At 39.3% G+C, this 20,665-nt stretch overlaps 1 protein-coding gene across 1 annotated transcript in view; it reads left to right on the top strand.

Annotated features, from left to right (window-relative positions):
• The window catches only part of Slc12a1 (solute carrier family 12 member 1), an 80,737-nt gene that overhangs the window by 43,201 nt on the left and 16,871 nt on the right, over positions 1-20,665 (top strand). Inside the window, exons 17-19 of the mRNA XM_051183506.1 lie at positions 8,084-8,224; positions 10,971-11,077; positions 13,462-13,544. Coding sequence (XP_051039463.1) covers positions 8,084-8,224; positions 10,971-11,077; positions 13,462-13,544 — 331 coding nt within the window. The remainder of the gene's footprint in view (positions 1-8,083; positions 8,225-10,970; positions 11,078-13,461; positions 13,545-20,665) is intronic.

The following is a 20,665-nucleotide window of genomic DNA, read 5'->3' as shown; positions in this document are numbered from 1 at the left end:
GGAAGTGCTCATCTTGGGCTATTTTAAGTGCCACAAAAGAGACCTACAGTAACAGGAAAGTTCCAGAATAGCTTGAACAAGAATTCTTCTCCTTGATTCAGAACTATCAGAAAAAGTTATCATGAATTCTTAGAAATTTTTAAGAAATGGCCTTTGAGTCAAGAAGAATTGAACTGGCTCAGAAATAAAATGACATATCTTGGGTGATAACTGTCTAAATTAAAAGGGTAGAGGGAATCATACCAGAATACTCACTAGTCTACAGAAGCCGATGAGAAGGAACCAGGCATAATGGCCTTAAATGGCCACACATGGAATTTAGATTAAATGTTTGGATAATTGTGATGACACTACAAGTATCTGGGGAATTAAGCTAAGCTTTCTGTGACTTTGACAGAGCTCAGAGACTTCCCTGTTGTTTAGGGACCATGTGGGGGACTAACAAGTGACTAGAGGTTTTCTTGGGAAGTTTTCAAAGTAGATCCTAAAAAGACAACTGTTATGGTCAGGTTTTTCCCTGCCGGCCTGGTCCCAGAGCTGTACCAGCCCCAAATAACACACAGAGACATTGTATTTGATATAATGCTGTTGGCCAGTTACTAGTTTCTTATTGGCTAGCTCTGTCTTAATTATTAACCCATTTCTGTTAATCTAAGTATTTCTACGTGGTCTCATCTTACCAGAGAGAGGTCCCAGACCTCTGTTCTCTCAAGTCTCTACATGTTGACTCCTCCCTACTTCTTCCTCTCTCCTCCTAGTCTCCTAGTCCCGCCTATCTTGCTTTCCTATTGGCTAACAGTGCTTTATTCATTAACCAATACAAGAAACATATTTACAGAATGACATCTCACATCAGTCAACAGTAATTGTTTTCCAATTCTCTAAATTGAGACAAAGCATTGAAATTAGAATTAAAAAAATACATCTAATCCTCCATACTAGCCTACCTCTACATGTATTCTCATTTCTTTCTTTCTCTTTCACTCTGTCTCTCTCAGTTGAAATCTTTATCAGTACATGTTTACATGACTTCCTTGATCCACAAGCATGTAAGATGCAGAAAACAAAGAAACTCTTGTTTCTATTTTACTAACTAGGAAAATGAGACAGGAAAATTCAATCAAGTACTGGGCCATCCTGACAAGAAAATGGCAATTGGGATGTCAGTGGAGGCCTCCCAGGGTGCCTCTTATTAAGCCCCAAAGAAAAAAGCCTAGACAGTCTGATCCCAGGGAGAACTGTCACAATCAAAGGCCACTATTTACACTTCCAATATCTGCCAAGGAATGAGTGTGAGGAAGTTGTGACCAGGGGCAGCCAACTCTGCAATGATGCAGTGGACTAATTCACCATATTGCATCCCGAGACATTCTCAAGCATCTCTTTAAACTTAGCAATATCCTAAATGCTATGAAAGTTGGCCACATTCTCCTTCCTTTCTCTGTTAGATGACAGTAACTCAAACAATATTACTAAATACAATTATCCAGCAGTGTGGAAGGAGCTACTGAATAGGGAAGATTGGCAGGTTAAGTTATGGCCAACTGTGACTCCAGAGAATTTGTTGAAAACTTATCAAGAGCCTTTCTCCCTTATTATCAACTTTAGTGCCCTGGATTAGTGGATTTCATTTTGGCCAATATAATATAGGAACTGGTTTTGATAGAATAAGCAGTTTGGGGTGTTTTTCTTCTCTAGCAATTTAGAGAAAATTTGGTTTAGCAAGCAATAAAATATCTTCAGGACTGGAGAAATGAACAAGAAATATAAACAGTCATATATTGGCAAGGGGGTAAAAGTCTTCCATAGAGACAAGAAACCTGCTTTTAATTAACCCTTTGAATCTTTAAACTACAAAAAGGAGTATGGTCCTAGAAGCCCCTTTCATGTGAAGTAAGCGTGTGACCTGGTAGTTTCACACATATGTTGGACAGCACTTCACATTACTGTGCTGCTGTAGCCATGAAAAGCCCATGAACCCTACTCCCCAGTGCTGAAATTCCCTTGGGAACAGAGAAGAGTCACTGCATCAATTAAAGGGTTCCTGGTTAGTTACTTCCTGTGAACTCCTGAGGCTGTGGATGCTGTTGGAATGTTTAGATTCAAGGCTCTGTTGTCAATCATCTTTCCAAGGAAACAGATGGGAAGGGATGCAGGGGAGGCAGCACACCACTGGAAATGTTTTCCCCAAAGTATACTGATGATGGTTAAGCCAGCCTTATGGAAATGTTAAGTAGTGATGATGGAAAGGGAACAATAATTTTGTTTTCAGCTCTAGCAAGCTAGCTCCCCTGGGTCTTTGAAACTAACAATCATGTTTGGAATCACTATTTTGCCACTTACTAGCTTTGATTCCCTTACACATATAGTTTAGTCTCTCTGAATAAGAAATCACCTGTTTAGGAGTCACTGTGAGAATTAGACATGCTTTCAAGCATTATTTTGTATCTATCAGATAGTATATACTGAATTAACTTCATTTGTTATTATTGGTAATGTTGTTGATGTTATTATTGAGGGAGTATGATAGTTGCTGTTCTCACTCCTGAAAATGTGGTCTTCAACAAAACCCACATATACTCAAGTCCAGACAGTAAACCCCTATTCACCTAACTCATATTCAGCCATTGAAGCTCCCCCTTCTCTCCCTCCCTCCCCTTGTCTTTATTAATTCATCCTCACAGTTTCAGATGAGGGACACTAAACTCTACATCAGTGGGCATCTATCAACATGTTAATAAAACAATGACATGACCAAATACAGGAAGAATGAAATGGCCTATGAATGGGCACTAGGATATATGGTGAAATAAATTCATGGGCCAAATCAGAAAAAGGGAAAAAATAGCCTCTTGGTAGTTCCAACCAGAGAAGCAATGAAAGCAAAGCCGTGAGACATTGATACATAAATGTACATATTTTCCAAACTTTCCTTGTTCAAATTTGGGGATTAATGCATGTGCTTATGTTTGGGAATGCTGACTGAAGTTAATCTCAGTAATATATTAATTGGATGATAAAATCCATTTTTGTGATCATGACATATTTGAGTATTGGTTAATTATGTCCCAAGACATCTCCCCTCCTATTAGTTGGCTTTCACCTTCTTGCGTTTGCAGTACAGTCTAGCTTCATATTAGCAAGTATGCTACAAGGACATCATAATCCCTTTTAGCAGAAAGAGATTCTGTATGAAATATTATTATGACTTTTCAGTAAAGCAAATTCAGACATTAAAATAAATCTCTCTGTCACAATTCATGTCTAATCCAGATTTTTGTAATACTAACAGACATATGTTAGACTATATTTCTTTAAATAAACCCCATTTCCCCCAGGGGCTTTCTGTCATTGAAGAGTAGCTTAGAACTCTGATGGTCTAACATCTTTCTTAGCTGTTGGTTATTCTTCTCTCTGATGGCTGTCATCAACATTAAACAACCTTCCATACAACATTCTTTCCTCCTCTTGTAGGGGGTGAAGCCTAGAATGCCCAAGGAAGGACTGGAAACGTAAAATGCACTGACAGTCTGGATCACTGAGTGAAACTTCCTTCACAGCAGCATAAATCATTCCTTGGTCTTCTGGTTCAATATCATCTTCATTTTCTACCTTCATTGCATTTTCTTGCTTTTTGACTAATATAAGATAATCAAATTGTTTTGAAATATTGGTAACTTCTAGAACATACGATGGCAAACAACTATGCAAAGAACTTGATCCAATTTAAACAGAATACTAAAATAGAAGGGGCACCAGAGCTCAACTAGTGCTGTATGATAGAAATATAATATGTGCTACATGCATACTTTAAAATCTTAGGTACCAATTAGAAAGATAGATCAAGTTATTTTTAATTATTTCTTTTGTTTAATTCAAATATGTCCAAAATGTTATCTCAATTTGTAATCAGCATAAATGCTGATGAGATTTATTTTAGATATAATTGTGTTCTAAGACTTCTAGGATATCTCATCTGAAATACATTTCAAATGCTCAATAGCAACATGTGGATAAGAGCTGTTATACTGGGCAGTGATGACCCGGAAATTGCCGTATCTGTATAAATATATTTGGTCTCAAAATAGGACACTAGTAGTATCAATGGATCAGTCCAGAGCCACATTTAAACCGAGCATTCTGACAACCAGCTCAGTGATGGAGCAAACACTATGCAGAATTAGGCACTGGGGTTTCCCGGAAGTTATGAACACACATTTACAATAATACAATAATACAAATTAGCGTAGGAAGACACCTAGTACATTTCAAGCTTAGTACTAGATATAGTACTAAGTATAGTTAATTACTCACTTAATTATAACTGCTTAGGCAACCTTGCAAGAAAAGGATGTTTATCCCTATGTACAGAATAAAATTTCTTCCCCCTCCTTTTTTTTTTAATTTAAATTTGAAACAAGCTTGTTTTACATGTCAATCTGAGTTTCCTCTCCCTCCCCTCTGTAACTAGCTTCTTGAGTTCTTTGTATATTTTGGAAATCAGCCCTATGTCATATGTGGGGTTGGTGAATATCTTTTCCCATTCTGTAGGCTGCTATTTTGTCTTGTTGACTGTGTCCTTTGCCTTTAGAAGCTTCTCAGTTTCAGGAGGTCCCATTTATTAATTGTCAATCTCAGTGTCTGTGCTACTGGTGTTATGTTCAGGAAGCAGTCTCCTGTACCAATTTGTTCAAGGGTCCCTCCCACTTTCTCCTCTAAGAGGTTCAGTGTGGCTGGGTTTATGTTAAGGTTTTTGATCCATTTGAACTTATGTTTTGTGCATGGCGATAGATATGGATCTATCTGCAATATTCTATACACCAGCATCCAGTTATGCCAGCACCATTTGTTGAAGATGCTTTCTTTTTTTCCATTGGGTGTTGTTTACAGGATTTCTGCAGTTTATATTGTTGAATTCTGGCTTTAAAGCATGATAGTCTAATAAGATACTGGAAGTTGTTCCGATTTTTTTGTACTTACTGAGGTTTGCTATATTTTAGAGAAGGTTCCATGTGGAGCTGAGAAGAAGGTATATTCTTTTGTGTTTGGATGGAATGTTCTAAAATGTCTGTTAAACCCAATTGGGTCATAACTTCTGTTAGTTCCTTTGTTTCTTTGTTAAGTTTCTGTCTGGTGGTCCTATCTAGTAGTCAAAGTTGGGTTTTGAAATCTCCCACTATAAATGTGTGAGGTGTTATGTGAGATTTGAGTTTTAATAATGTTTCTTTTATGAATGTGGGTGCCTTTGGATTTGGGACATAGATGTTAAGACTTCATCTTGATGGATTTCTTCTGTGATAAATAAGAAATGACCTTTTTCATCTCTTTTGATTGATTTTAGTTTAAAGTCCAATTTGTTAGATGCTAAGGTTGCTACACCTGCTTGTTTCTTGGGTCCATTTGGTTCAAAAATATTTTCCCAACCCTTAACTCTAAGGTAACATGTCTTTGAAGTTGAGGTATGTTTTTTGTATGCAGCAGAAGGATGGATTCTGACTTCATATCCATTCTGTTAGCTTGTGTCTTTTTATAGGTGAGTTAAGACCATTAATATTGAGGGATATTAATGGCCATTGCTTGCTAATTCTTTTGTGTTTTAGATTTGTTGGTGGTAGTGGTATTGTGTGTGCATCCCCCCCCCCCTTTTTGGCTGTCTGTAAAGTGGGATTATCTATTGTCTATGTTTTTGTGGGTGTTAACTTCTTTGGGTTGGAGTTTTCCTTTCTGTTTTGTAGGGCTGGATTAGTTGATATGTATTGGTTTTGTCATGGAATATCTTGGTTTCACCCTCTATAGGTGATTGAAAGCTTTGCTAGGTATAGTAGCCTAGGCTGGCATCAATGGTCTCTTAGTGCTGGTAGAATATCTATCCAGGACCTTCTGGCCTTCAGAGTTTCCCTGGAGAAGTCAGGTATAATCCTGATAGGTTTGCCTTTATATGTTACTTGGCCTTTTTCCTTTGCTGCTCTTAATATTCTTTCTTTATTCTGTATGTTTGGTGTTTTGATTATTATGTGGTAAGGGGACATTTTTTTGTGGTCTGCTTTATTTGGTGTTCTGTAAGCTTCTTGTACTTTCACTGGCATGTCATTCTTCAGGTTTTGAAAGTTTTCTTCTATGATTTTGTTGAATATATTTTCTGTGCCTTTGAGGTGGGTTTCTTCACCTTCTTCTACACCTGTGATTCTTAGGTTTGGCCTTTTCACAGTGTCCCACATTTCCTAGGTATTTTGTGTTAGGGATTTGTTGGACTTAAGATTTTCTTTGGTCAATGACTCTATTTTTCTTAGTGCATCTCTAATGTCTGAGATTTCTGTTGGTTATGCTTGCATCTGTAATTCCTGATCATTTACTTAGTTTTTCTATTTCTAGCATTCCCTCAGACTGTGAGGTTTTTTTTTTGTTTGTTTTTGTTTTTTTTTTTGTTTTTGTTTTGTTTTGTTTTTGTCTCTATTTCAGCTTTCAAGTCTTGTACTATTTGAAATGTTTCTTGCAATTTTTTGTTTGTCTTTTCCTCCATTTCTTGAATTTTTTGTTTGGTTTTTCTTCCATTTCTTTAAGGGATTTTCTCATTACCTCTTTGATGGTCTCTACCATCATCATAAAGTTGTTTTTAGGGTCATCATTCTCTTCTGCTTCATCTGTGTTGGTATATTCAGGTCTTGCTGGTATGGAGTCCCTAGACTCTGGTGGCATCATATTTATCTTTCTGTTGTTGACTGTGTTCTTACACTGTCATCTACCCACCCCTTCTTCTGGTGTGTACCAGTGGGGTCTCTCCCTCTCCTGGTGAGTACGAGACCAAGGTTCTCTTCCAGTGAGTGCAAACAGGTCCAGTATTCTATTGGCTCTCCTCTTCCAGTGGGTGGAGGCAGGAGTAGAACATTGGCAGACTCTGGGTGGGCTGGTCTACCAGGACAGGTTCCCCTGTGTGCAGTCCCCAGTCCCCAGGTGGCTCTCCTGAATAAGATTCCAAAGCTCAGAGATAACACATGACCTCCAGAGTAGCCAAGCATAGGGCTAGACAAGTTCTATCCAACTCTGAAGTTTGAACGTATCTTCCAGTATCCCAAAGCCCTTTGTTTCCCACCAAAGATCTCCAAGACTGTCCTCCTAAGTACAGTATGGGGAACCAGTAGCGTCCGAATCATCTGGATACTTATTAGAAATGCAGATGCTTAAACAATACTCTGTACCTTCTAGGGGTAGTCCACTACATGTTATCTCAAGAGACTTAAAAACTAAGACATCAAAACAAAATGCAAATCCCTCTATAGACTGGAGAAAGTAGGTGGTTCATCTGTCCTGTCAAATGCATAGGTGATAATTAGAAATACCTCTTGGACTTCATCAGAACATGAGAAGAAGTGAACTAACTTGGACCTTTATGGAAGAAGAACTGTTAACTAAATATTGGTTTCCAGAATTAAACCTTAAGATTATGAGGTGCTTTATTGCCACCATGCCTGCCTCCCCTTCTCTTAGTCATGTGACCTTTCACTCCCACCAAATTAAATGAATGAGGAGGAAGCACTAACTTGCCAATTATAAATGTATCAGTGCAGGAAAAGGGTGGTGTGAAGGAATTCTTACCACACCAAGAAGCAGTGCTTAGAGTCCAACAGAAGTGTCAGGTTGTGCTGCTTGTGGCAGAATTTGCAATTCTTCATAGCTGGCTCCCAAGAGCTCTGTCCCTTTCTGGAAATCGGAATCTAACTGAGATTTCTTTGAGGTTCATAAACATGGCTCTCACAGGTTGATTGTGAATTCATCGTGAGCCTCTTCAATCACATGCTGAGTGTTTTCCCTGTGTGCCACCATAACCTCGGCTTTTGTTTCCTTTCTGTACAAGGCAATTGTTTAAGTAGCTATTACTAAGTCTGGATTTGGGGTTGAAATGAATCACATGAGCAGCATAGGCCCTCTCCAAAAATAAGGTTCTAGACAAACCTCATTTAAGGAGGTACTTTTCCCTCAATCTTATCTCTTCATTTAATGGGGCTTGGTTTTGTCACTGGGAAAACAACAGTAATGAGATGTATAATAGCTGGGCTTCTAACTAATATTTCATTACATCATACAGGGACCTCGCAAGCTGTGTGTTAAGGAGATGAACAGTGGCATGGCTAAAAAGCAGTCCTGGCTTATAAAGAACAAAATCAAGGCATTTTATGCTGCAGTAGCAGCAGATTGCTTCAGAGACGGTGTCCGGAGTCTCCTTCAGGTAAGGCAGGCACTGAGGGAGTGAGCACAGAGGCAGAAGGCAGCATCCTGGTGGATGAAGCTCCTCAAACCAATGGCTAGAGTTAGATCACTCACCAAGGAAGCATCAGAGATCAAGACAGGTGGTCAGGACGCATGTTTCAAATTCCTTGGGATAGGCAGGGCTTGAACAAAAGCTGAGGTTCTGTTGCATTGAACTAGGAATGATCCAAAGAAAACAGAAAATGAATTTGCCTTTGGCTACCAGCACCGTTCTGTCCCCACACTCATTGAAATGCAAATCTGTTCTGGTGGTTGAGGACACTCAGGATCCTGTTAAAACTTCAAACTCTTTGTCTTGTGCAGCAGGTACCAGTCAGGCACGGTTTCTCTTTTTTCTTTTGCAAATGACGGGCGGGCAGCTGCTAGACTCTGCTAATAAATGCATGTGGATCAGGGCAGAAAATCTCCCCAGCCTTGGGAATTATTTCCAGAACATTAAATGAATGTCATCATCTCTACAGCTACATGCAGTTTCCCATCCCTCTCGTTCTTTCCTTTGCCCTCCTTCCTTCTCCTATTTCTATAGTGATGACAGAAACGTGTTCCCCAGTTCTCATCTCTGTAATTTAAAGTACAAAAAAAAAAAAAAAAAAAAATTAAAACAATCCAAGAGAGTCTCTGAATATAGCATTTGTGTACTTCAAAGTGGTAACCCAGTGGCTACAAAAATGTTAGATGGCATTCAGAGGGAGGCAGTAAATAGTTATTTGGCCCTGAACTTGCACCATTCCAACCTCTCCACATCATTGAATCGATTGATCAGCTTTTGCAGTCACAGCCTCTTTCCAGGAATTCTACAATAACAACTTACCTGGCAAGATACCGCCACTTGTGTAACAGTGGCATGACCATTATGGAAATAACTAAGCACTTTTATATTGGATTTGACGCCACTCCACAGAAAGGAATTCATACCTTTTAACATGAACCAGGTCAAGAGCCTGTGAGTAGGGAGTTCATAGGTCCCAGAGTAGAGACTGCTCTTCTTGTTTTACTAAACAGACAGAATTGTTTACAGATTAGTGCTGGTCCCAGGCTTCATCAGAGAAGCTTCTTTTGGAATAGGTGCTATTTAATGTTGAGACTCACTACTAGTCAAATTATGAAGACTAAATGATTGTGGAGTATTGGGCCCTAAAAGTGTTATCAATATCATCTCCTCTAAGGCTGGGGAACATCACAGAAGAAGGGGACAAAGAAATAAGAATCAGGAGCTGGGGCTGCTACAAAACTGTGTCTTTTGGACATGACATGAGATTCATGTCCGTGAACTCATTGCAACTGTGGTTACCTGCACAAGACCTACACAAATTTGGACCTCTACCCATTTCATCATGCATGGAGGAGGGGACTCATGAGGCCTTACCGCTTACAGAAGGACTATAGGCTATTTATGAGTGCTGGGGGAGGGAGGTTTTTTTCTTCAGTAGTATATCCACTGATAGGCTGACTGTGTACTATTAATGGTCTCACATATATTCATGATCACGCAACTGACCACAGTTAAACTCAGTGGGCTAAGAAAATGGCCATCAAAACAGATGACGGCTTGTTAGGGAAAAGAGCTTCAGCAAGAGGCAAGGGGTAGAGAGGAGGCGAGGGGGCATGATAGAACCCAGGATTCAGCATGGACATGAATAAATTTGTCCAAGATTTTTTTAAAAATAGTAAATGAGTCATAAAAAATGAAAGTAAAGAAACATACAAACAAATGTAAAACAAAAATTGAACACGCAGATGTTCACATGATGCTTCACATGAAGCATATACCAAGTATGGAAAGGCCAAGCTCGTGTTAGCAATTCCTGATTGTGCCTATATCTTTGTACTCATGATTGTGTCCTCTAGAATGGCTGATGTTGGTCAGTTCTTTAGTATCTTCATGTCCCAGGTGACCTTCCTTCACTAGCAGCTCTCCTTACCTTTAGTTGTCAATGTCCAATTAAACTTGAAAATCCAGTGTAAATGTCACTTCTCCATGAAGCTGCAAGCCATCAGCTGGAACCCAAGTCTCCCTGTGCATCCTCTGTTGCATGTATTATTGTGTTACAATTGCATATGTACATCTTGGCTCCTCCACATTATTCCAAGATCCTATTGCAAGAGCCTCAGACATCACTTTGCAATTACTAAGGGCTTGATAATATTACCACATTAAATCTGATTAACTGGAAGCCATACCCTGTCATCTAAAATTGACTGAAACTTTTGATATGAAATATAAAATTTCAGAACACTATCATGTAAGAGCATTGTTAGAAGTACAGCTCAGTTGTTCTCCAGCAACTAACATAAGGAAGTTTTCAAAGGTCTCCAAAACATGGATTTTATTGTTGATGAAATTTTGAACATCACAGGTGAAAATGAGTTTTGAACCTCTAAATTATAACATGCACATTGACAGTTAAGCCAACCCTTACTTGATTTTAAATTATTGAACCATTTTAATGAGTATGTCAGAAGTAATGCAAATGACTGCTAATTTAGCAAAGCTACATTCCTGTCATCTAAAATCCATTTATGGCTGAGATGATTTAGAACTGATCTTCTTATTTTATGCTTGGGTACGAGCATGAAGGACATACATTAAGATATAATCTAATCTTCAGAACATTACTTCGGTGCTCTTTGACACCATTTTTCATCTGCAGTAGTATTTTTCTGGCATGGAAAAGATTGTTCATGTGTTTATGTCCTCTGTTTAGGCCTCAGGCTTGGGGAGAATGAAGCCAAACACTCTAGTGATTGGATATAAAAAAAACTGGAGGAAAGCTCCCTTGTCAGAGATTGAGAACTACGTGGGAATCATACAGTAAGTGATGGCTTCCAAGACGAGCACTTGTTTCTAACGTACTAACCGGAGCGGCATACAGCCTGTACAAACAAAGCTCTCTTATGTCAGATTCAGTTGTTGGAGAAGAACACATTCTCCTGCTCCTGTAAGTTCTTTACCAAAGTGGAAAAATAAAACCCACACCACCAATAGGAAGCAAAAGGAGTTGGAGCATCAGAGAGAGTGGGTGGGGTGATATTGAAGACAAGAAAAGGCAAATGTAATGTTTAAGGTATACAGGTCACTACGGCATTTAATGTAAGGTACAACCTAAAAGTTTATCTACTAGATTGACGGCCAAGGGTAGGTAGAGGGGGAAGACATTTTCTTTGAAAACATTTGGAATCCTGGGTTTGCTGTTATGCCAACAAACAGGGTAGAGAAAGAAATGCAGAGATAAATATAATCTTATATTTCTGTCGTATATGGCACATAAGATATAAGAACTGTGTACAGCCTGACAGTCTAATATGTGATATAGCATTCCTGTGATTAGCCTCCCCACCATCCCAAACACTCAATTCCAAGGATCAGAATGATTGTGCCTAATTACATCAAACTGAGGAAGACTCCGGCTTTTATAACACATTAACCACAGGTCTTCTTCACAGTAAAATCAGTATTACCTAAGGTGATCCAAGCTTGCACTAGTATAAAATTGAATAAATCTACCAGCAAAGAGAAAGCAGGAGGAAGTAGCCACACACTATTAACGCTAGGCTACGGTTACTATCGTATGGTGCCTTACTATACTCCTTTCAGTAAAAGGTTTTAAATGTCTGCACCACAAGCATGGTTCATTTCACTTAGAATCTGTCTTAGTTTTTGATAGCTTTTAAAACAATGAAGTTTTATCACCTTACAATTAGATGAGTTAGATGTTTAACACATGTCTTATTGTGTCCAAATCAAAGTGGAGAAGGCTAGATTATCCACAGAATACTCTAGTGTAAAATCCTAACTTTCCTTTTCAGTTCCTAGAAATTGCCTGTGAATATATGTGACTGGTGTCCCCTTTTCTCCATTTCCAATTCGGCAATAGCCACATTAAACAGACCTCTTCTGTCTCTCAACTTCATTTTCAAGCACCCTTGTCACTATATCTGGCCCAGACAGATCTTATAGAATACTCTCCCCACCCTCCAAAATCTTGACCTAATTATATATGCAAAGTCCCTTTTGTCTTGTGAGGAAATGTATTCATAGGTTTTAGGAATTAAGATGTCCTTTAAAGCCCACCAACCTGCCTATAAAAGAATCAACATCTTCTTGTGAAACTAATTGTCTAGTTTTTTTCATAATCATACTAGAAACAAAATTTGTTTATGTAGAATTCTGTGTTAGAACACACCTATTTCGTTAAGTGAAGAAAATGTACGTTTTGAATTTTGAGTGGAACTTCTTCATATCATTCCCTGAAAGTTCAGCTTGACCTCTTACTGGAAGCTTGTTGCTTATGGCCATCATAGACTACATCAATGACACTGAAGAGGATGGCCTGACCAATCAATCACAGACTACAGTGATGCTAAAGAGGAGGGGCCTGACCATAAGGGATTCTGGGTCTCAGTTCTGCAGATGAGCCAACAAGGGAACTTCCAGAGGGAAATGTTTAGTTAACACAAATAATGATGGGCTTGCTTTTAGACTTATGTGCTGTACTGCAGGAGCTAAGATAAACCAAGTAGCTTTTCTTTCTTGTCTACATCCTTTAATCTCCTTAGGCTGGGGCAGAGAAGTCATCAGCACCATCTGCAAAATACACAGGATTTCTGGGGCAGAGCGCTTCTTTGAAGGGCTTGTACAGAGTCTGTAACAAAAGTTCCTCAGAGAAACTGGAAACCTATTTGTCTGTTTGTTGACAGCCTCGACTGTCCTAGACATTACTATGTAGAGCAGATTGACCTCAAACTCAGAGATCCATCTGTGCCTTCCATCTATACTGGAGATGTTTCAAGCCATGAACTTGGTGTCCAGTGTCACTGGAGATGTCCTCCCAGTGGCAGGGAGAGAAAGCAGATAATTTCAAATGAATTTGCAATCTATAAATGTTCTATTCTAAATATATTGAACTGTTTTGATCATCTAACAACAAATTAATTATTTTAAAGTATGTAGAGAGCTCCTAATCAAAACATCTAGTTGGTGGGACTATTAGAGGTAAGCCATCTCTTTACCTCTACACAGAATTTACTTTTTTTAAAGAGACAAAGGAAGAAAACACAAACCCAAAGAAGATATCTGCTCTTAGCTATCTTCTAAAGTAAATTTTAACAGCTTCATATCAGAATCCTAGAGATAAGTTTAATATTTACCGCGTGTGAAGATTAAAGAAACACTTAACATGTTTCTTTCCCTTTCAGTGACGCCTTTGACTTTGAGATTGGTGTGGTCATCGTCAGAATCAGCCAAGGGTTTGACATCTCTCCAGTTCTCCAGGTACAAGGTAAGTATTTTCCTTATCCACTCAATAGATGGTGAATTGTGCTAGATGGCAAGGTCAGAACAGTGCTTAGCATGGCCAAAAGTATTCTCCCTCAGCCCACCTCTGCTTTGCTGTGGCTAACACAAGTAGCCTTTGTTCTGGTAATCAGATATGTAGATTAAACTCAGGGTAATCAATAATTTCTCTTATTGTAATACCACAAAGCCAACATCAAGATCCTTCAGTATAGTAGCCTGCCAAATTAATTTCTGTAAGATGTTAAAGAAAATGAAGATTTTTTTTTCCTCCATGGAGAAGCACATATTTTGCTCTCAGGTGACCAAAAACTGGTTTGTAGACTTCATGGAAATGAACCTGAATGGGTGTCTGTGAAGCACTAAGTAATACTCTCCCCAGAAACACTCATTCTGGTCAATACCTGTTTCTTCACTATAGAGAATCTGGTAGACATGAAGTAAGGAGAGCATACGAGGACAGTTTCTGAAAGATTAGTAGAGAACACAAGTCCTTCTCTTCAGCTGAGCTTCTATACTGAATCCTCTAACGACACTTAGACAAGGGAATATTTTGGGATGCCTATTGTAGAGCATGGTGAATGCAGGTGATGATATTGGTATTAATGGTAATATGATATTAATAAGCTTTATTTCTACACTTAAGATACTGGCACTGTAATAGGGAAATGGATATTATTGTGATCATTATAAATGAATGAAAAATTATGGTAAAGAAGGGGCATTTAATGCCAAATTTCCTGAAAGAAATATGATTTGAAGGTGTGGTGGTTTGAAAGTGGCCTCCTAAGGGAGTGGTACTACAAGGAGGCGTGGCCTTGTTGGAGGAAGTGTGTCACTGCGGGGGTGGGCTTTGAGGTCTGCTTTGCTCAAGCTTCCCTCAGTGTTACTGTCAGTTGACTTCCTGTTGCCTGCAAGATGTAGAACTCTCAGATACTTCTCCAGTAGCACATCTGCCTGACTGCAGCCATGCTCCCCATAATGACCATAATGGACTGAACTGATGAAACTGTAAAAGAGCCACCACGGTTAAATGTCTTCATTTGTTAGAGTTACTGTGGTCATGGAGTTTCTTCACAGCAATAAAAACCCTAACTAAGACAGAGGTTTAGTGGATGAGTAGGAGTTTAGTAAACAATGTTGAGAGGCAGGAGAATAATGAGTCTTGAGAACAAATATCTCTTGCCCAGCAGTGAGCATGAAGAAAGGTAAAGATGAGGAGATAGGTGGGTTCATAGATAGCCAGAGCAGATAAGCACCACCAAAGGGAAAAGGATGAGGCAGGCAATATTGAGGGCTTCCCAAGCTATGTCTGCCATACTCAATGGATGGACTGTAGTCTGTCATCAAAGAGAAACCTAGAAGGATGTAAGTGAGATTACAATTGTCAAACTTGGCTTACAAAGTTCATACTATTTCAGTCATTTGGAGGCTGACTCAAAGAAGCCTAGAATGGGGAGAGGAATGTCACTTTTTCTCTCATATGTGAAATCTAGGTTTAAATATATATATATATATATATATATATATATATATATATATATATAAACATATATGTGATGTGAAAGCAGAATGGGTTACATTTGGAGGGAGAAAGGGGACCAGTGAGAGAGGGCAGGACAGAGAGCAGAAGGTAGTCAGTGGGGGTGGGAATATGAGCAAGACACAATAATATATATGTATGAAGATGTCAAAAGAAACCTACTGTTTTGTAGGTTAAGAAATTTATTTTTTAGAATTACAAGTGTAGAGAGATATATACAAACTTGCTACAAGTGTTGATAAGTCTAACTTGCTTTAAATATTTCACCAAGGAAAAACACTGTAAAATGTGTACTTGAAAAAGATTTCCTCAATAATAGAAGCTAGGGAAAGTAAAAGCCCAAACTAGGAAATCTCCTTCAGGGATGAAGAGAAAAAAAGCAGACTGGACAAGTGTTTTGGGGGCAGCATTGGAAGATGATTGAATGTATAAGAGATAGTGTTGTTCTTTTGCTATAATTATTGCCTATGAAACACAAACAGGAGACTCAGCACCCATGTGGAGTTTATTGAGAGAGGGGAGGGAAAGGGGGATAGCTGGTGGCCAACCAAAAGCAGGGAAGAGAGAAAGAGCAAGAGAGAAAAGGCAAGAGAGAGGCACACTTGGCGTGCTTGCTTTAAAAGGGAAACTTGTGAATGGGTAACTGAGTCCCCTGGCAGCCAGGTAAAGCTTGAGCAGCCAGGTAAGTCATGACATAGAGGAGACATGGACATGAGTATCCCTCCCGTCATCAAGGGGCAGGGTCAGCAGACTGCTGGTTCCCAGCAGATAGGACAGGGAACTGTGAAGAAAAAATGCCTTAGTTGGCTTAGTGCTGAGGCTAGCAAAGGAGATGGGAAATGCAAGAAAAGGTTTAAACTTTAAGGAGAGATATATGCCTCAACTCAAAGGCAGTGGGAAATCCTGCTGGGAGTGTTCAATAGGTAGTCAATAGTCTTAATCCACCTAGATCTGAGATCTAGATTTAGATGTGACTAAACTGTGCCTCATGGACCATAAGATTCATATGCCAAAGTCTTAACTTTGGTGCCTCAGATTGGAACTATCTGCAAAGATCATCTTTAACTATGTAATTAAGGAAAAATAGGACCACACTGATAGATCACAATTCAACTTTTCTAGTACTCTTACAAAAATAGATTAAGACACAGAGCTAGGCATTACCATATGGGAAGCATCACCCTCAAACCAAGCCAAGTGGCCTTGGGATAATTATCTCAGTTAACACCTTGATATTAGAATTCTCACTCCTAGAACTTTGGAAGACAAATCCCATTGCTCAAATCTCTTTAATGTGTGGTGGTTTTGTGGTTTTCCCCAGCAAAGGTGGAAAATCATTGTTGGTAAGGTGGAAATGGAAACTACAACAATGCAAATACAAGCCAGGCGGTGGTGGTGCACACCTTTAATCCCAGCACTCGGGAGGCAGAGGCAGGTGGATCTCTGTGAATTCAAGGCCAGCCTCAAAAAACAAACAAACAAACAATAGAACGAACAATGCAAATGCAGCCCAAGAAAGAAACTATGAAGGAGCCAGAAGGGACCAGGTGACTAGTGTTGGGGAACCATAAGAATAATCAGCATCAGCAGGGACTGCAGACAAACCCAGCTAGAGTGAGTGAAATATAACTGACATGACACAGGTAATTGTAGTGAAAGAGATTTCTCTAGAAGTACAGTGTTGAAATCTTTGTTCAGGTCTTGTTTAGGCAACCATATTGTTGAGGTGTCATGGAGAAACTTCCCTGTCATTTCTAGGAGACATACCTCCACAGCAGATTTGCTGGTCCTCTGACTCTTACAGTCATTGTGCCCCCTCTTCCAAGATGTTCCCTGAGCCTTAGATTGCAGGGGTTGTATTGTAGATGTCTCACTGGGGCCGGGCTGGACATCCCATGATCAGTTGTTCCATGAATTTTGATCAGTTGTGTATTTCTGTAATTCTTCCCATCTGTTATAAAGAGAAGCTTCTTTGATGAGGGATGAAGACTACACTTAAGGGTATACATATAACCCCTTAGAATGCAGTTAAGAATTATGCTGGTTTAGTAAAGTGCAGTAGTAGTTTCTCCTCTAAGATTCATGACTTAATTAGTCTTGGATAGTTGGCTAGGTTTCCAGTACCAGGCATGATTTCCCTCTCATTGAGAGGGTCTTAAGTCCAATTAGACAGATGTTGGTTACTGCTAAGATATGAGTGCCATTATTGCATCTTTAGGGATATCTTACCATTCACTGATGTACTTCATGGGCATCATAGCTGGGTAGGACTATTGACTTCTTCCCTCCCATGGAAGCTTGCATAGTACTTTCTAGTCACCAGGGAGAAGTCTTCTTGGTCAGATCCAAATCAGATCCTCCAAATCCAATCTTTTTTATTTTGTTTTTCTGTTTTTGGTGCTGTTGAGTTTTTTATCTAAAAATAACGATGAAAAATATAATTTGTATTTAGATTATGCATTTGCTTTATGTATTATGCTAGTCTCTTCAAGCTGATCTATTCAGTGTAGCTGAATAACATCACCTCTGCCTCTTACTGCTGCAGGCACCGAAATGTACCACCAGTTTATTTCTGTGAGGCGCTATAACCATTCGATTCTGTAATGTTTCTTAAAGAAGTCTGGCACGGAACTATAGTTCCTTTAAACTTCCCAAAGAAAAAGAACTATTTACATCAAATTTGTGTCTGAAATATTTCTGCTTCTTAGCCAAGAAAGGCAAAATACAGTTGGATGCTAATAAAATAATCATAAATACCATCTATCTAGGTAAACAGAAATGCAATGTCACACAAATACACAGAGACCATGTGAAAAAAGAAAACACATAATGATAGGAATTAGCTTGATGCCACAGCTCCATGCTTTGTTATAAAGCTCTGGCAATTTATGGCACAAGTCTTACATTAGATTTTGGATTAGAAGAAGCAAACTTGCAGTTCATTATATTATACTATAATATAGGGCTTAATAAGAGCCTGATAAATCTTCAGTATTGCATTACAGTATGTTAATGATTATCATCATAGCTTTCCCAACATGGGCACCGCAGTGTCATCACAGATTATAATTTAAGGGAAACATTAGCAACTCAGAGCCCATATACTACAGTTAATAAAGCAGTGAGTAGAAATCAGCTTTCTAGGTAATTTACCAGCTAATGACAATCGTTTCTGTACTGTGTCATAGGTTTAGATGAGAATAACTTTTTGTTTAAATAAGATTGATGCTCATAACGTTGTAATTCCTTCACCACAGCAAGTCACCCGATACTGATGACTAATACTTCTTCTTAATAAATTAATTTACTGCCTGGCAACACAAAAAAAAATGTGGCATTTCATATTTTTCACATCCCAGAGGTATTTAGCAAGTTTGCCAATTACAACAAAGAATCCAGATTGCACTGGTAGTAAACAAAGTGGTAGAGTGTGATTCACAATTGAGTACCTCATGTAAGTACTGCACGATTTATGACCTGCTCAGAGCATGGTGATACTGCTGTGTCTGATCGAGTGGCTTAGCAAAATAAAGACAGATGGCCTAGCAGTAAATAATTGCTTGATTGGAAGGCAAGGCTGTAGGACCACTTCCTGCCTTCAATCCAGCTTGACTTCACCTGGGGATCAGCAACCCATTCCTATAAGCATTTGTGGCTTCAAGTTGATTGACCAAGGAAAGAGTTATAATTTAATAATGAATAAAGAAAAAATAGGCTGTAAAATGGGAGGGGAGTATGACTGCCCTCTGGCTTCCTCTGTTCCTCCTGCTGCTGTCCTTAAGATTCAAAGCAGATGGTGAATTATAAGCCCCCAAATGACATCTTAAAAAAAAATGACACATTAGAACAGGAGGCCACTTTGACAACCAAATGAATTTCAAAATACAGTCTCTAAAATCGGTTACCATGTGGTTTATGAAGCACTTCGGAACATAGTAACCACTATTCAAAGCAGTTTGGGTATCTGGTCTCACTAGAATCCTTTTGGGGTACATGGGAAAAAAGTTATTCAAATCCTGCTCTCAACTGACAACCTAAAGGTCATCTACTTCCACTATTATAGCCTCGAGATTCTCTCAAAATCTATAAAACCAAAGGGCAGACAGATACCATGATCAGGGCACTGAAAAATGTTAAAGTTCTCAACCTGTGGGTCTCCACCCCAAATGACCCTTTCACAGGGTCACCTAAGACCATTGGAAAATACAGATGTTGACATTATGATTCCTAACAGTAGAAAAAATAGTTATGAAATAACAACAAAAGTGATTTTATGGTTCGGAGTCAACACAACATAAGGCACTGTGTTACATGGTCAGTCACAGCCTTAGGAGGGTTGAAAATCACTGGTAAAGAGGGATGAAGAATAGAGTGTGGTGGCACATTCCTGTAATCCTAGCACTGACAAAGCAAGAAAACAAGGGGTTAAAAGCCAGCCTAGGCTCCACAGTGATCGTGAGGCTAGCCGAGGCTACATAAGTCTCAAAGACAGTGGTGACATGGGCTAATATTAGAACTAGACGTAGAAGACATGTTACTAACTATGCGACCTTGGACAAATCTCCTGCACTGTTTATGTCCAAGTTTCTTTTATAAGAAAATGAGGATGAAAACAGTTCTCCCTGCACACCAGCATCCGAAGCAAAGCTCCTACATGTGAACACTGTGATTCCTGAATATTCAAAGTAGCTGAGTCTAGGAACACAGGTCTGTAATCCTAGCACTTGGAGTGAAGAGGTAGAGAGTCACGACAGCCTCAACTACATGAAGACTTCTAGGCTACAGAAGAAGACCTGTCTCCAAAAACAAAACAAGACAAAGGACAGAATGGTGTTCCTGGCTATCATATAGAATGAGTAATCTCAACCTCATATCTCCCCTGAACCACCTCCTCCTTGTGACTAATGGTTACTTTTGCAACTCAGCTGGCTGGTATCCCTATTAAATCTCTTGGAAAAATTGATTCTTTGTTTCCAGTGCAGAGGTATGTAGTATACCAGATATAATTCAGACCTAAGACCATCCAAGGGGCACTTCTGTTCCACACTGTAATGTGAGGAGCTGCACAGGGTCTTCTATCTATCTCCCACAGAGTAAATGATGAAGCATCATCCCGAATGAAGGCTTGCAAGCCTACTGTGTCTGCAGTGAACATAGCACCACTTGTGGCCCTGAAACCCAAGATGGCTAAGCAAGCTGATTTTAGCCTCTAGAACAGATTTCATCAGCCTGTCTGCTCTACAATGAAACTTAGGAGGACACTTTGGTCTGTCTCCTGAGCCTGGGGTTCTGCGGTTTGCTTGTCCTGGGTGGGCTACAAACTCATCTTAGAACAAATGGCTAGAGTCACTTGGGGTGTGCTCAGCTAGCTGGCTCATTGACAAAAGAGGATTTAAACTATCTTTGTCCAAGCAGAGCACAGTTAGTAGCTAAACATAGGGTGTGCTGGAGCCTGTCAGAGAGAGAGAGAGAGAAAGAAATGGGAGCTGCCCCCTCTTCTGTGCGGTCCTTAATTGCCTCCAAGTAGTTCACAGCAAAGCCCCTGGAAGAGGTCTGCAGAAGAA

This window comes from Phodopus roborovskii, unplaced genomic scaffold (assembly GCF_943737965.1).
Source record: "Phodopus roborovskii unplaced genomic scaffold, PHOROB, whole genome shotgun sequence".
Taxonomy (NCBI): Eukaryota; Metazoa; Chordata; class Mammalia; order Rodentia; family Cricetidae; genus Phodopus; species Phodopus roborovskii.
This window is presented reverse-complemented; position numbering and strand designations above follow the sequence as displayed.